Source organism: Haliotis cracherodii, unplaced genomic scaffold, assembly GCF_022045235.1.
Source record: "Haliotis cracherodii isolate W230 unplaced genomic scaffold, xgHalCrac1.p SCAF_12, whole genome shotgun sequence".
Lineage (NCBI taxonomy): Eukaryota > Metazoa > Mollusca > Gastropoda > Lepetellida > Haliotidae > Haliotis > Haliotis cracherodii.
In genome coordinates, this window is record NW_027266267.1 from 43,485,856 (window position 1) to 43,503,911 (window position 18,056).

General features: G+C 41.5%; 1 protein-coding gene across 1 annotated transcript; it reads left to right on the forward strand.

Moving 5' to 3' along the window:
• Window positions 1–3,858: 3,858 nt before the first annotated feature.
• LOC139457917 (uncharacterized PE-PGRS family protein PE_PGRS24-like) lies at window positions 3,859–17,177 on the forward strand. The gene is made up of 4 exons (XM_071239257.1): window positions 3,859–3,916; window positions 11,941–11,964; window positions 14,108–15,367; window positions 17,122–17,177. Exons 1-4 carry the CDS (start codon window positions 3,865–3,867, stop codon window positions 17,175–17,177), a joined length of 1,392 nt encoding a protein of 463 aa, XP_071095358.1. The 5' UTR covers window positions 3,859–3,864.
• The last annotated feature ends 879 nt before the right edge of the window (window positions 17,178–18,056 follow it).

Below are 18,056 nucleotides of genomic sequence, written 5' to 3' on the forward strand. Positions count from 1 at the left end.
CACACACACACACACACACACACACACACACAACGCAGTCTCCCATTGCCCTCTTGTTTCATATTACAGATATATTTATTTGAGAAAACAGGTTCAAACATGTTATGGATACATAATATTCTTAAGGTTGTCATGAAATGTAGGACCAATGTTGGAGACAGGATGTGTTTATTGCTACACCGTCACAGCTGCACGCCTGTCCATCATCCCAAAGTCACATCCTAGTGGGTCATCTGTATCACGAACAACATGAACATCTTGTAGCATGTCTGGTCGTGTTGACGGTCTTGTCTCTTAACCGCTACTTTAATTTGTTTTGAAAGACAATGCTTTTTCCATTTATATACTCACCGACAAGAGAAATGCGCATGTTGGTTAAAATATAGTCAACAACAAAAGTTCCTGTTACATCAATATTTTAGTGTATTTTTCAAACAAGTAAAGTTTGGTTTTCAATGTTGTAGTACATGTATGGAATCAAGTAAAAAACCACAACTGCTACAGAAAAGCATGCATTCCATGCAAAAGTTGACTTTTATGCAAGCCCCGTGTATTTCACTGCCCAAGAATGGGTATAAAAACATGTGCGTTAACGGGAATCCATATGTATTGTTTAGCATCGTGCTGACAACAACCACAGAGAAAAACAACAAAATTACGCAATTATTCAACATTACGAAATGCCACGCCTGTCCAAAAATCAGCGTCTTCGAGCAATTGGTATGCTTGAGGCAGGATCGAGTCATAGTGATGTTCCAAGACAATTTAACGTCCACAGAAACACCATTTGGTGTTTATGGCAACGTTGGCAACAGACGAATGCAGACCATCCTCGGAGTGCGTGCCACGAGTTACAAATAATCGACAAGACAACTGGATTCGAACAACACACCTACGAAATCGATTCCAGCCAGCAACAGTGACTGCAAGAAGCATCCCTGGCCTTCGACGAATATCTTCACAATCCGTACGTCGCCGTCTCAGATGTGCAGAGGTTGTCGCCAGAAGACCCGCCAGACGTCCCATTTGACAGGAAACCACCGTCAACCACGTCTACAGTGGTGCAGACAGCGTCTACGCTGGACGGCCATGCAGTGGGGACAAGTTCTATTCACTGACGAGTCTCATTTTCACCACAGCCACAGCGATGGACGGATTCGAGTGTACCGACGTCGAGATAAACGTTACGTCAATCGTGGAAGAAGATCGGTTCGGGGGCGGCAGCGTCAATGGACAGCGCTACCGTGACGAGATCATCGGCCCTGTTGTTCTACCGTTTTTGCGTCGTCATGGCCCAGGCATTACCATTCAACATGACAACGCCCGGCCTCATTTTGCTCGACTTGTTCAGGATTCTCTTCAACAAAACAACGTGCATGTCATCGCCTGGCTGGCTCGCTCCCCTGATCTCTCACCAATCGAGCACAGGTGGGATGAGATGGATCGGCGCCTTCGACGTCAACCACGTGTTCCACAGACACTCCAGGAACTTCGAAACATGCACCAGCAGATATGGACAGATATCCCACAGGACTTTGTGCGACGCCTGGTCCATTCCATGAGACGAAGATGTGTTGCTTGCATCGCAACCAGAGGTGGACACACACGCTATTGATTTGTAAATTGACATTTTGGCATGTTCATGTTTTTTTTATGAAATCACGCATTTTCTGAAGTCAGTATGGCAAATTAAACCATTTGAACACTTACAGGAGTCTTTTATCTGTTGCAAACCGAAATTGTTTCAGATTTCGTAAAAACATAACTTTGCATTAAATCTTATTCAATGTCACAGGAACTTTTGTTGTTTTGAGTATATGAAGAATTACTCATATTCAAGATGTATTGGATTGGTTGATGCACAAACGAACATACTGGTATGTTGTATGAACCTATGCTCATGAACGCATCACATGTGATGTCATAGATCCATGAGTCGAGATGCACCATTTGTCTCGTTTAATTAGCGTGTAAAGTTTGGATATCACATGCAGCATATCGTGATAAGAATAAAGACACTTAATGGTAACACTTGATTGATTGTTAGTTTTGTCATTAGGTGGTACACATTAGGAACATCTCTTCTACATAATTCTCTATATGTTTCTTCGGTTCGCATCCGTGGAGATCCGGGGTAGATAAGGTCTTCAGCAACACATGCTTGCCGTAAAAGCCGACTATGCTTGTCGTGAGAGGCGACTAACGGGATCGGGTGGTCAGGCTCGCTGACTTGGTTGATGCATATCATCGTATCCCAATTGCTCATGATGTCAATCACTGGATTGACACAGACAGCCGTCTTATAGCTGAAATATTGCTGAATGCGGCGTTAAACAACATCATTTTCATCGCAATTTTGCCTTTTATGCCCAATGTTTCGGCGGATAATCGAAACTGGTTATTCTCTGTCGTTTACGTTTTACATTAACACGCTAAAAACTGAATGCAAGCCATATTGTCCATTTGTTTTTCGTATGTCCACGCACTTCATCGATGTCGTGTTCACGCACTGCCGAATGAACTGGTGACCCAGGACCTCCTATCAGTCTACCCAGTTCCCAACACTCTACAGTCCTGCTGACCGGTACACCTACAGTAAAGCTGCCACTTACAACACTGTTGACATGTACACATACTGTTAAGCACTATGCATCTATCAAAGCCATGTCAGACAGTGTAAAGTGAAACACGAAGGAACGGGGTTCATCTGTGTAATGACTCATCTCTGACATATTACGTTAGGGTACAACACGTTTTCCCTAAAGACCCAGATCTTGCAGGGAACAGAGTGGTAAAATATATGGAGGTATGAGATAGAGACCGATTTGTTTAAAGGGTAGATTTCTTTCTGTAACTGTTTCCAAAATAAAAAATATCTGAAGAAAGAAGCTAAACAAGTCCCGCATCCAGTATGTGACAGAGGCGATAGTTAAGCCTAAATTAATATTCGAATAAAACTCCATACCAGCGTGCGTGCGTGCGTGCGTGCGTGCGTGCGTGAGTGCTCGCGTGCGTGCGTGCGTGAGTGAGTGAGCGAGCAAGCGAGCATTCAAGCTATCAGGTTAATACGGCGGTCAGTAAATAATCTGGACCAGAGAACCTCGCGAGCATTCAAGGTATCAGGTTAATGCGGCGGTCAGTAAATAATCTGGACCAGAGAAACCTCTAGTTAATAGCACACGCTGGCTTCCACCCGGTGTTCATTTACAAAACACTTTATGATGTGACAACATATTTATAAAACATATAAAAACGTTAGAGACAATTTTTTAACATGTAAAATTAAACATCGTGTGGAGAGTATGTACGAAAATAAAAGCGACAAAACCCGACCGACAATTCATAAGAAGACTGTTTAAAACAGATGCTCTGATGCACGAAGGTATCAAAGGTAAGTAGCATGTCACGATTGACTTCAAGAAAATTTATCAAAATTATTTACTACATCCAGTGTGACACATGCTAGTCCAGTCTGAAACAACGTGTCACCCCCAAGCCTTGCCCCCACGGGGGTGTACGCCAAAAACCGGATGTCATTTATGACCCAGAAAAGTCACAGCTTATGTCCTGACACGTACCTACTAATTCACAATAAACCATGTTGACCAATGTCTTGTGGCCAGCCTACCACACAGACTTACCGCCCTGTACAGGAGACAGGCATGTCTCCGTGTCCATCGATTAATCTTCTCCCTGAAACACGAATTTATGCCCCTTTGACATCAGCGTGTTTGCCGTTAAGGCGAGTTTAAAAAGCAGGATGTCAAACCTGGTGAGCTATCAGTTCTGACAGGTGTCCATCAACCTGTTATATATAAGTTGTCTGGACGACCCCCCTTCAGACTGGAATCTCACATCAGCATCATGGGGTCCTCACACGCTACCATCATAATCCTAGCAGTCCTCTCTTGTGTTTGTAAGTTGATCTACTTCTATTCATTGTCCACCTCGGCTTTTTGTAGTAATAGCTGTTTTGTGTTGTGTTGACGTCGTGTTACTTCTCAATGAGCTTTAGGCAATTTGATATTTGTTTAATCCACTGAAAACCAAAATTTATTTTTTTTAAGCTCATGTTTTATTTGTGTAATGGTTTCTTTAGAAATAGAAAACCATTTTTAATATCATATCAAAATATTTAAAGCTCTACATGTAAACATGTATTTGCGTGAGGTTTCTTATTATTTCTTAAATTCATAAATATTTTATAATTTATATCATAAGGCTCATAAGTGGTGTGTTTTGTTTAATATTGCTATGGCAACAAATTCTGAGACTCAAAGCCGTTTTTGTGCGTGTGTCCAACTGTGGTCCTTGAGTCCTTAGGTAATTATTTACCGCTCCCATAGTAACGTGTTTCACTTCGTACAGTTACCCATAGTAACGTGTTTCACTTCGTACAGTTACCCATAGTAACGTGTTTCACTTCGTATAGTTACCAATAGTAAGATGTTTCATTTCGTTCAGTTACCAAATGTAACGTGTTTCACTTCGTACAGTTACCCATAGTAACGTGTTTCACTTCGTACAGTTACCCATAGTATCGTGTTTCACTTCGTACAGTTACCCATAGTAACGTATTTCATTTCGTACAGTTACTAAGTTGAATATTACGTTTAACTATTTGAGATTTTTCTTAACTTAACATTCCGAACTGGTTCAACGAGTATGTACATGTTTGATACTCCTATCTTGTCACTGGGTAAATATAACAGAAAGAAGCTCCACAGATACTCGATACTTGAATCTTATTGGTCAGTGAGAATCACAATTCCCACAATCAAAGTATATATGGTTATACAATTTAGACAGAAAAAAAATCGTCTTTCATTTTTAGCAACATTATAGAGCTAATGATTATGATGAAATTCGTGATAACAATAATGATAAAAATAAGAAACAACATTACATACAAAAATATGGCAGTTATAATTACAATGAATGTAATTTCAACTTTCTGGTTTACAGTTAAAATCCGTCAGTAACTATTCACCATAATGACACCACAGGACAATGTGATCATTTCACACTGAGTGTTATGTAGTTAAACGTCATGGATTATACCTCCTGATCGGTCTTCCCTACGGCTATAAAGACACATGCGCTATCTGCCCATCACTGTCAGATGACTGCAGTTTCCAGCACCTCATGCAGGATATCAATGTCACGCTAACACCCGTGCTGCTGTAAGAGCTTTAAATGTCACTGTCAATTCGAACGACACGCGACTTTCTTAATACTCGATATGACAGATTGTCTTTTCTTAAGCTGATGCAATTATGTGGATTAAGTTTTTGTCTTACTGTACCCAAAATAAATTAAGGATCACTCGACGGTTTCATATTACTGTATTTTATCTGCCGTGGCTTACAATTAACTACCTTTGGGGTTTTTTCATAGTACTAAAGTTAATCTTTCATGGCATAAAATTAAGGATCATCCGATTCTTTGATATCACAATAGTTTACGGTGGCCCATAAGGGACATGGAGTCTGTTTTTTAATATTTTGATATTTCGCTTACTGTTATCGTCACCTTTTGCAAATTAACACGATTTGTCATACAAATATGTGGTAAATCATGTATAATGAAGATAGTGAATCGCTGAAAAGTGAAGCGAAAATGTCAAAAACAAAAATGGAAATGTCAAAATCAAAAAACGAAAAAGTCAAAAACTAAAATGGAAATGTCAAAAACAAAAACGAAAATGTCAAAAACAAAAACGAAAAGGTCAAAAACTAAAATGGAAATGTCAAAAACAAAAACGAAAATGGCAAAAACAAAAACGAAAAGGTCAAAAACTAAAATGAAAATACAGAAAGTTTTTCCACCTCGGTGGAAATATTATCACCGCGATGGAAATAGTTTTCTGTTTTAATATTTTAGTTTTTGACATTTTCGCTTTTGTTTTTGACATTTTCGTTTTTATTTTTGACCTTTTCGTTTTTGTTTTTGATATTTCCATTTTAGTTTTTGACAATTTCGCTTCACATTTCATGTTCCAGTTTAAGACCTCTGAATTTAGTTATTTATGAATCATGGAGAATTCACCTTTAACAAAGTATGCTGCTGTATAAATTATGATACAGTAAACTATGGTTATAACGAACTCAAAGGGACCAATAATTTTAATTCGTTATAAGCGTAGTTCGTTATAAGCATATGTACAACATCTATACAGAAAATGCTTCCATTTACTGGTGTTCTAGAAGTTGATGTGAGCAGTATATATTGTAGAATGACTACTACAGTAAACTAGGTTTATAACGAACACGCTTATAACGAACAGTCGGATATAACGAACTGTTTCTTGTTGCAGAGTATTTTCTAGCCAGTTTCACTATAGTCATGAAACAATCGGGTGTTTCTTAACTTCTTTTAAGTCGTGTACATTCCTGGCTGAAAATATGTACAAACTTTGCGATCGCAAATCAAAATAAAGCGAACCAAGCAGGTCTTAATATTTAGGATAAGTTCCCTATCACGACAGCAGACTGTCTCACAGATATGGGTGCTGTATATTTGTAACGCGCTCCCTGATTCGCTTGTATATTGTAATTCTAATAGGCTCGTTAATTTCTTAATGGTGCATTCTGTTAAAAATGGAGTTCTACTCTTACTTTGTGTCTACCTACTGTTTAAACATTAAAAACAAATGCTATGTTATTTAAATTTTACGGAAATTGGGGTTTTTTTAATCAGAGGCAGGTTATTGTGATTTGAAACCTCTGATTGAATAACTAGATTTGACCATTTTTAAAACAAAAGTCTTTGTTGTACAAATGGGGATTGGGGAATTTATAATCGTTTGCTCAAATCCAATTTAGTGTAAATTAGATTATTTACAGAACGCGTACATAGCTGGACTCGTGCTTAGTCCGGCGTAAGCAACAAACAAACGAGACTCGTGCTCATTCCAGACGAGGTGATTGATAATACTCGCGTTAAATAGATGTAGGGAGACCACGACAACGTCTTTATAAATGTGAGCACGTTGCTTTATCCATCTGCTCCTGAAATTAAACGGGCTTTGAGGTCATATGAACAGCAGAAGTTGGACGAAAAGAATTTGTCAATGTCCCAGGCCGCCCTGTGTACATCCCACATACCGGTGTTCCCAGGCTCCTCCGCCAGACCGGTGTAGTAGGCTCAAACGACTCTAGAGTTATATTGGCTTAGGCTCACAACTAGGTGACTAACGGGATCGGGTGGTCAGGCTCGCTGACTTGGTTTATACATGTCATCGATCCCAATTGTGTGCATCGATGCTCATGATATTAATCACTGGATTGTCTGGACCAGACTCGATTATTTACAGACCGCCTCATATAGCTGGAATATTGCTGAGTGTGGCGTTAAACAACAAACCAACCAACCAAAATTTAATGTGTGAAGCCCATTTCTGGTGTCCCCCGCCGTGATATTGCTGGGATATTGCTAAAAGCGGCGTAAAACCATACTCACTCACTCACTCACTACCTCCCACATGAAGTGTCCTGATGTTTGGCACCAGTTCCGTTTCATGGCTCCTATGACTATGTTTCTTTTGACATTGTGACACAAGAAAATCTGCTGGTGCCGGTCTGTCCATCATGACGGTTATGCTTCCACACATCACCTATGTTTCCTGGCCCCAAGTAGATAGTAAAGTAAGTTATGATGTCGTCAAATTTGCATTCCCATGACAGGAGATTTGTTACTGAAAAAGCCCAGTGCTTTTCTTGTCCGTGGCATATCACATCCTATCCGACATGACACATCCCTGTCAAGTTACTATCTCTGCGAGTTATTTTTACATACATGTGTTTATACAGCCACAGCAACGTTTACTTGATGTATTAAACATAAAAACGAATATGTTGTCTCACCAAGGACATTAAGTGCTATGCAGGGCCCTGTTACTGTACAAAACAACCTGAACCGTTGTAGTAAGTCTATGTTAAAGTATGAACCGACACCTTAGCGCTAAGATAGCTCTGTTCAGCGGCATCGATGTACTGTCATTATTTTGAACATTGCTTCTTTTGTTCAAAGACCAAAGGCAACACTCACTCTTTCTTTGTTTCGCGGGGCACGGGTGGCCCAGTCGTGTAAGGCGCCGCGATTCGCAGAGTTGCGTCCCTTTGGCACGCCAGAAACCTATGATTGTGGGTTCGAATCCCGGTTCGCCCAGATTACATTTCTAGGTTTGTCAGCACAATACCCGTGCTCGTGGGTTTCACCGAAGTGGTAAACGTCTGAGACCTGCATCACTTCGGGCTTTCCTCTCACATTAAGCTGACACGCCGTGATATAACTGTAATACTGTTAAAAGCGGCGTTAAACCCAACTCACTCACTCACTCACTCACTCACTCTTACTTTGTTTCCCGGTTAATGCGGCAATATTCCAGCTACATGACGGCAGATCGTAAATAGTCGAGTTCGTACAAGACTATCCAGTGATTTACGTCATGAGCTTCGATCCACGCAACTGTGATACAAGGATATGCATTAAACAAGTTCTTCCTTTTTACGAGACGTCTTGTCAAAAGTAAAATAAAATTGAAACAGGTGAAAGAAGTTGTTTCCTATGGCGACAGTTCTAGTTCGACATAGTTTGGTTTAACGCTGTCTGGAACATTATTTCACCTCTATCAAGTAATAAAAACGACAAAACCGTTTCCACAAGCAATGTCAATGGGATGTCAAAGATTGTTGCACTTATGTATCGACGTGCATGCATGCACGCGCGCGCGCGCGCGTGTGTGTGTGTGTGTATGTGTGTCTGCTTGTACCAGTCCGGACTGATGACTATTTATAGCGCTAGCTCACTGAGATACCATGCCGCAGTTTAACATGAATCCCCCACACAGACACAGTATACTGATTCCGAGCCGACCAGCCCTTGTTTTTGCCCCTTAATGCCAAGCGCCAGACAGGGTAACAACAAGTACCATCTTTTAACGTCTTTTGGTATGACGCGGCCGGGGATCGAACCCCGGACCTTCCGCTCTCCGGGCGGACGCTCTACCACTAGACCACGGAGGCGGTCACTAATACGATGTAAAACAAAGCACAGGTATCCGGGTAAATGTACGTTTGAAATACTGTCATGGGGTATACACGTTTTCGCTATGACGTTTATAATCTTAGATAATACATACAGCCCGTTGACGAAAGATTTACATTTTTATTACGGTCATAAATTTAAAAGCTTTCAGCGACGGAGACAGCCATGCACGATGTGTAGTTGTTTGTCCAGGGGCTCCCATATTTCACGTTGTAACGACTCGCTCCCGGCTACATATTCTTGTACAACACAGTTCTTAATATATTAACAGGTGTACTGACTACCAGGGCCCCGTTCCCCAAAGCGATCTTAGCACTAAGGTGATCGTAAGTCCCATGCTTTAGCATAGGCAACAACAACAACAGGGGGTAACAACCAATTTAGATATGTTGTTCTGCATAAACAGACACATCTAACCAGTTTTTCGGAAAATAAAAAAAAGCTTTGTTGAAGATTATATACAGTCAACTACGGTTATACCGAACTCAAAGAGACCGCTAATTTTAGTTCGGAATAACCGTAGTTCGTTATAAAGATATATACAGCATATACACAACAAATGGCAGGGGTTAAAAAATAAGTTCGTTATATCGGTAAGTTCGTTATAAGCGTGTTCGTTATAAACGTAGTTTACTGTATAAATAATAAGAGTTTATAAACATTTATTCATAACGAATCTTACCTTACCATAAACATGATCTAACCGTCTTAACAAACACGACAAAGGAAGTTAAAAGCTCTCGTTGAAAGCTTAAGATGCGTCCTACACGATTATTTAGATGCGTAGTACCAGTTTGACGAATGATGATGACGCTTTTTTGCAACAGAAAGTGTGACGTTATAACTGTCAAAAAGCAATTAAAACATATGAAAAGAACTTTATTTATCTGACGGAGGCATGTTGTCATTTAAGGTAATATTACAGCTTCATAACAAAGAAGAATCCTTTTGGGGGGGTCATTTACATTCGCTAACATGACATGATGTATCAATGATGACATCGCACATATAAAAAAACAAAGAAAAAATGTCATTAAATATTAAAAAAAATTCAAGGTTCTTAAACACCTTTTTAAATATGTATAAGTATGGGAAAACAGCAGTGTTGCCATCCTGGTGATGGAGCATGCCCTGTGATGTTACGGTGTTAAGGAGTTGACAGACGTCGCGGAAAAGACGGATGTGACAGACGATCTTGGTCCGATCACACCGCCGTCATGTTGACGTACATCAACTCAAGGTCATTCAGGGTCACAGCTTCTCCCAGTGTCACGATTTGGGGGTTGTTTTTAAAACTCACCATGTGACTCTCGCAATAAACTCTACTATAAAATCCGGTTTGGTCATGAACCAGATTACCCGGAAATTCCGCTGACAGTTTTTAAACAAGGAATTCCTACATTTTACAGCAACATTTATTGCGTCTCGTATGTTTAGTTAATCCAATGGTATGAAGGAGCAATTATTTATGTATTTTGTTTCACTCAATGAAATTGCTGGAATATTGCTAATACGGCGTAAAACCATACTCACTCGCTGTAAATCATGAAATTTAAGCGTTACCACATTACTGCGAGCGTCGACGCCTTATCAAAAACTCGTCATGCAATTAATGGCCTGCCTTTTTTAATGTGAAAAAAATCAGTATCCGGCAAACGTTGTCGATTGTGGGTATTAGCAAATCGTTTTGAGTAATATCATTTCAATATCCCCCCTCCCTCTTGTAAAGCAGATTCTGCAGCTGAAGATGCTCTTGGAATGTGTTACATAAAAAACATTCACTACTGACAATATCCTATTTTGTATTCATCGGACGTTAAAAGAATATGAATGAATTCTGATATTTTGTGAAACTAGGAAACGCAGTAAACCATCTTTTACATTTTTCACTTTTTCGTAATTTCGGATTTAGAGAAAAATATAAAGTATCGTAAATATATATCGTCCATGCAAGAGAACAATCGTTCTCGATTACCGACGAAACAGAATAAGAGGATTCCATTAGGCGTAAATAAGAGGATTCCATTAGGCGTAAATAAGAGGATTCCATTAGTCGTAAATAAGAGGATTCCATTAGGCGTAAATAAGAGGATTCCATCAGACGTAAATAAGAGGATTCCATCAGACGTAAATAAGAGGATTCCATTAGGCGTAAATAAGAGGATTCCATCAGGTGTAAATAAGAGGATTCCATTAGGCGTAAATAAGAGGATTCCATTGGACATAAATAAGAGGATTCCATCAGACGTAAATAAGAGGATTCCATTAGGCGTAAATAAGAGGATTCCATTGGGCGTAAATAAGAGGATTCCATTAGGCGTAAATAAGAGGATTCCATTAGGCGTAAATAAGAGGATTCCATTAGGCGTAAATAAGAGGATTCCATTAAGCGTAAATAAAAGGATTCCATTAGGCGTAAATAAGAGGATTCCATTAGGCATAAATAAGAGGATTCCATTAGGCGTAAATAAGAGGATTCCATCAGGTGTAAATAAGAGGATTCCATTAGGCGTAAATAAGAGGATTCCATCAGGTGTAAATAAGAGGATTCCATTGGGCATAAATAAGAGGATTCCATTAGGCGTATATAAGAGGATTCCATCAGGTGTAAATAAGAGGATTCCATTAGGCGTAATAAGAGGATTCCATTAGGCGTAAATAAGAGGATTCCATCAGGTGTAAATAAGAGGATTCCATAAGGCGTAATAAGAGGATTCCATTAGGCGTAAATAAGAGGATTCCATTAGGCGTAAATGAGAGGATTCCATTAGGCGTAATAAGAGGATTCCATTAGGCGTTAATAAGAGGATTCCATTAGGCGTAAATAAGAGGATTCCATTAGGCCAAACGTATTACGCAACGTATTACCATGAGTATATTTCTCTGTTGCAGGTGGTCAGAATGCCCCGCCCACAGGTAAGACAGCCCTGATACACGACAAAGAGCGACCATGTTAATTAACAAAACAATGTGAATATACCCTGTCCATGGCGCCAGTAACTTTGAATGGAACACTACGAGCACACACGCACACGATTGTTACAGTTACTTGTTATAGTTAATATAGGCGTTTACATAGACCAACATGTTAATAATCATCATCTTTTTTATTTCAACCATCTTCCCGAGGCAAGAGAGTTAATTGACAAAGAAAAGTCCAGTTTCCACCCTTTCGAACACTTGTTTGATTGAATTTGATTTCAATTGACTTCTTTATAGATATTTTAATATTCATATTATTTTCAAATGTAAAACCACACTCACTCACTCACTCACTCACTCACTCACCCACACATAACGCAAACATGCTTAACCATCCCACGATTTCGAGTGAGTGAGTGAGTTGGGTTAACGCCGCTTTTAACAGTATTCCAGTTACATCACGGTGTGTCAGGTTAATGTGGGAGGAAAGCCCGAAGTGATGCAGGTCTCACACGTTTACCACTTCGATGAAACCCCCTATCACGGTAATGGTGCTGACAAACCTAGAAACATAATCGGTGCGAACCGAGATTCGAACCCACAATTATAGGTTTCTGGCGTGCCCAAGGGACGCAACTCTGCACAGCGAATCGCTGCACTTTAGACGACTGGGCCACCCGTGCCTCCCTCCTCGCCCCATTTCGAGGCGTAGCTAATTCAAGTACACTAACTTGCATGCATACAATTTACAAGCATATAACCTCTGAACAAGTGTTGCCATATCTGATTATCAAGTCGTCAATACCGATACACTATATGCTCTGCTTGTATCTGCACGTGCGCTGAGCGTGTAACTCTCTGAATTTGCATAATCGGCACACGAGCGAAGCGTGTCCCGTATCTTTACTTCTTCAATTGGAAGAGTACATATGTTATTCCTTACAATCATGTTCGTGTATAAACTATCGCCCGTATATATACTACTTACAGTATTTAGGTATATTTCTTATACACCAAAATGTCCCAAAATGCTTGAAACAGAGTAAATTCGAGTCTCAGCTTCGCTTTTAAATTTTACAATTGTATTGACTTCATTTACTGCTTATTTACATCATTCAGATACATAACCTGTGTACAACTGTGTTTCCAATATACATAGAAAATCTCTCCAGAGTGTGTTTTGATATCAAATATATCAACACGAGTTGATAAAAGTGGGAAAACTCCGAGGATTCCCGAGGATTTTTTCCACTTTTATCAACGAGTGTTGATATAATTGATATCAAAAGACACGATGGTGAGATTTTATTTATCATCCAACATCATTCTTCCAACTTTTTCAGTTTATAGACAGTAATAAGCAGTGTCTTAAGTGTAAAAAGACACTGCTAACAGCTTCAGTAGCAGAGCCATTAGTGATGTCATTTGATTTCTGACGTCATGGTAACCAATGACGTCACAATGGTCTGCAAAGCATTTTGATGCAATTTCATTGCAGCGATATCTACACTGTAGATATCGCTTGATCTCACCCAAGCGACATCTCCTGTGGGAGCCAGTTTTGGATGATAAAGACATATAAACAAGATGACAATATAAATACTTGCAAATTAATATGCTGCGCGTGTATCACTGCATGTATCAGCGTGCTATCTACACGTGCATAACGTTTACATCTATGAAAAAAAATTGCATGTCATTTGCACGTGTGCGCGGCGCACCTATATTTTCCTAACACCTTCCAACCATTTCTCGCTGTCTGTTTTCTCTCTTTTCCTTGAATAACCAAATGTAGCCTGCGCGCTGCATTTCAGCTCATCCCATTTACCGCGTCTTTCTCTGTCTCCTAACACTGTGGACGTCAGCCTCCACACGTCACCAATTGCTGTTTCTTCATCTCACCAAGGATGACCTTGCATGCTCTTTTACTGTTAACTGACGCTTACTTATCTTGGCGTGTATATACTCTTCACCACCCCCTAACGCGCTGGGCGTGCATGTCTGGCGCTGCGGTGTTAACCTCCTATACGTGTGTCGGGACATAACACCATATATCCCCTACCCTCCACACCTCTGGCATGCCATGTCGGACTAACAGGATGAGCACTGATCCTATGGGATATGTTGTTTCCGACAGGTGTCAGCACCAACCCGATGGCTGGCCTCAGCAGATACCTGGAACAACTCCGATTGGCCGCGCAGTTGCAGGCGGGTAGACAGGCCAGCCAGTCAGGACAGACAGGACAAGGCATGGGCCAGGCGCCATCCATGTCGAGCATGGGTACATCGGGTATGATGCCTACTAATGGAGGAATGCCTGTGGGAGGAATGCCTTCAAATGGAGGAATGCCTATGGGAGGAATGCCTTCAAATGGAGGAATGCCTATGGGAGGAATGCCTTCAAATGGAGGAATGCCTTCAAATGGAGGAATGCCTTCAAATGGAGGAATGCCTATGGGAGGAATGCCTTCAAATGGAGGAATGCCTTCAAATGGAGGAATGCCTATGGGAGGAAATGGTGGAATGTCCATGGGAGGAATGCCTTCAAATGGTGGAATGTCGATGGGAGGAATGCCTTCAAATGGAGGAATGTCTATGGGAGGAATGCCTTCAAATGGAGGAATGCCTATGGGAAGAATGCCTTCAAATGGAGGAATGCCTATGGGAGGAATGCCTTCAAATGGAGGAATACCAATGGGAATGGGGACCAATAGCAGGATGTCTATGCCTGGACCAATGTCTGGAATGTCCCCAATGGGCAGCGCAGGAATGTCCATGGGAAGAATGTCAATGCCGGGAGGACTAGCAGGAGGCAGCATGGCTTCCTTTATGAGCAGCATGGGCGGGGCCGGGGCTCCAGGCACAGGCAGATCAATGATGCGGAGCTCGAGGCTGATGATGCAGGTGTCGCTGTATGAGAGGAAAAGGACCTTATTGAAGAACGTCATCAAGCTGTACGAGAACCACGGCTGTATCGACCCGGTCCAGAAGCTGCCTGATGGTAGTCTATCGTCCATGGCAATGAGTGCGGGTTGCGCCAATAGCCCAATTGCAAACCTCACCTGCTCTCGCTATGCCATCAACAAGCTAGGTGCGACGAATGTTCTAGCCCAGAGCGCCATGCCAGCCATGCAACAGAGCATGTACGTGTCTCGACTCCAAGGGCTCAGTCCTTATAACATGTTTAATGACTACCTCGTGGGCAGGAACACACGTGGTCGGATGAACCCGGCGATCTTCCGGATGGTGAACGGGCCGGAGGGACTTGGTACTGGTCCAGCGTTTAGCGGGGAGCGCCTGGATATGATCAAGAACACGAGGATGAGGCTCCTGCCCTACCAGTGTCAGGACATCGGGGCTGGGAACCTGAACATGGGAATCTGCTGCCCGGGTCCAGGTGAGCTTTACTCATTCTAGGTCGTTGTTGTTGTTGTTGTTTAACGCCGCACTATTATAATACACTACTTTACAGTACAATACAATGTGACCGCCACCGTGGTCTAGTGGTAGAGCGTCCGCCCGGAGAGCAGAAGGTCCGGGGTTCGATCCCCGACCGCTCATACCAAAAGAATTTAAAAGATGGTACTTGTTGTTACCCTGTCTGGCGTTCGGCATTAAGGGGCTAAAACAAGGACTGGTCACCTCGGAGTCAGTATACTGTGTCTGAGTGGGGTATTCATGTTAAACTGCGGCATCGTATCACAGTGAGCTAGCACTATAAATCGGCATCAGTCCGGACTAGTACAAGCAGCCACACACACACATACACGTGTATGCACGTCGCTATATAAGCGCAATAATCTTGGACGCGACGTTAAACCCAATTTCACCTCACCTCACAATACAGTGTACAGTTGCTTTTGGTTGTTTTCTTGATTAACGCCGCACTCAGCAATATTCCAGCTATATGACGGCGGGCTGTAAATAATCGAGTTTGGACCTGACAATCCAGTGATTGATATCATGAGCATCGATCCACGTAATAGGGATACGACGACATGCATCAACCAAGTCAGCGAGGCTGACCACCCGATCCCGTTAGTCCCCTAGTTGTGAGCCTGATACGATAAGCATATTCGCTTCTCGTGACAAGCATGGGTTGCCGAAGACCTATTCTTCCCCGGATCTTCACGGGACTACTCATTCTAGGTAGAAACAGAGGGACTAGCTGTGTGTGTGTGTGTGTGTTGGGGGGGGGGGGGGTATTATAGGTGGCCATTGCTTCGAGGGATACAATTGTTTTCTCTGAAAGTCAAACATTTTTCTATCTACAAAACCATACAGCATGCCCAACGATTTTACCATTTAATGGAAATTCAGGAATTGTTATTTTTCAAACTTTTCCGGAATCAGATTATTTAATATTGATAACATCTTAATCTTGAAAACAATGATAAATTTGAGAAGGGTCATATCATTAATACTGTCACGGGCACACAAATAGTATTGTCCATAGCGATAAGAGGAGGTGGGATAGCCTAGTGGTTCAAGCGTTCGCTCGTCACGCCGAAAACCCGGGTTCGATTCCCCACATTGGTACAATGTGTGAAGCCCATTTCTGGTATCCCCCGCCGTATTGCTGGAATATTGCTAAAATCTGCGAAAAACTATACTCACCCACTCACTCACTCATAGCGATAACTTAGTGTTAGAGGTAATGGTAAAGAATACCTTCGTAAAAGCTGCCGACCCGTGAAGATCCGGGGTAGAATAGGTCTTCGGCAACCCATGCTTGCCGTAAATGGCGACTATGCTTGTCGTAAAAGGCCACTAACGGGATCGGATGGTCAGGCTCGCTGACTTGGTTGATGCATGTCATCGGTCTCAATTGCGTGGATCGATGCTCATGATGTCAATCACTGGATTGTGTGGTTCAGACTCGATTATTTACAGACTGCCGTCATATAGCTGGAATATTGCTGAGTGCGGCGTAAAACAACAAACCAACCAACGTAAAAGCTGCCATGAGTTGCCTCGACACTGTTGACTTGGCAAAAACTCCTTCTGAGACATACACACTACCCTCAAAATAGCTCACAAACTGCCTCTGTGGGCTTCCTGTAGTAGATAGATATAGCTATGATATTACGTGATCAGTAAACCTGACTGATATATCTTAAACTGTACAACCCGAATTCTTCTGTGTTTCAGTGTCATTTGACCCTCAGCTTGAGATGCTGGTGTTGTCGGACCTCGTACATACATAGGAGGGACAACCACAAACTGGGACGTCAGGAACACCACCAGCACCAACACAGGGGACATCCTCAAAGAGGACACCTTCATCTCTGTACATAATCCAAATATTGTAATGAACCAAAGATGAAACAGTTACTATGTACGAGTACTGTGTGTTAACCAAGCAGGTCTGAACAGGGAACATTCTATTGGTATTACTTGGTTAACTGGGCAGGTCTGAACAGGGAACATTCTATTGGTATTACTTGGTTAACTAGGCAGGTCTGAACAGGGAACATTCTATTGGTATTACTTGGTTAACTGGGCAGGTCTGAACAGTGAACATTCTATTGGTATTACTTGGTTAACAAGGCAGGTCTGAACAGTGAACATTCTATTGGTATTACTTGGTTAACTAGGCAGGTCTGAACTGTGAACATTCTATTGGTATTACTTGGTTAACTGGGCAGGTCTAAACTGAACATTCTATTGGTATTACTTGCTTAACTAGGCAGGTCTGAACAGTGAACATTCTATTGGTATTACTTGCGTAACTAGGCAGGTCTGAACAGTGAACATTCTATTGGTATTACTTGGTTAACAAGGCAGGTCTGAACAGTGAAAATTCTATTGGTATTACTTGGTTAACTAGGCAGGTCTGAACAGTGAACATTCTATTGGTATTACTTGGTTAACTAGGCAGGTCTAAACAGTGAACATTCTATTGGTATTACTTGGTTAACTAGGCAGGTCTAAACAGTGAGTATTCTATTGGTATTACTTGGTTAATGAATTACTTACCCGAATTCCAATTACCTGTTTTAAAATACTTGAATACGTGGTATTAATACCATGATGTCCTACACAACTCAGTGCCTTCCTATTAGAATGTTGACATTCCCTAAGTT

What these genes read in the sequence shown, in the direction of transcription:
- LOC139457917 (XM_071239257.1), top strand. Translation starts at nt 3,865, where the DNA reads ATGGGGTCCTCACACGCTACCATCATAATCCTAGCAGTCCTCTCTTGT. An exon ending in AGCAGTCCTCTCTTGTGTTT is followed by an intron (nt 3,917 to 11,940) that starts GTAAGTTGATCT and finishes TCTCTGTTGCAG; the next exon opens with GTGGTCAGAATGCCCCGCCC. An exon ending in AATCTGCTGCCCGGGTCCAG is followed by an intron (nt 15,368 to 17,121) that starts GTGAGCTTTACT and finishes TCTGTGTTTCAG; the next exon opens with TGTCATTTGACCCTCAGCTT.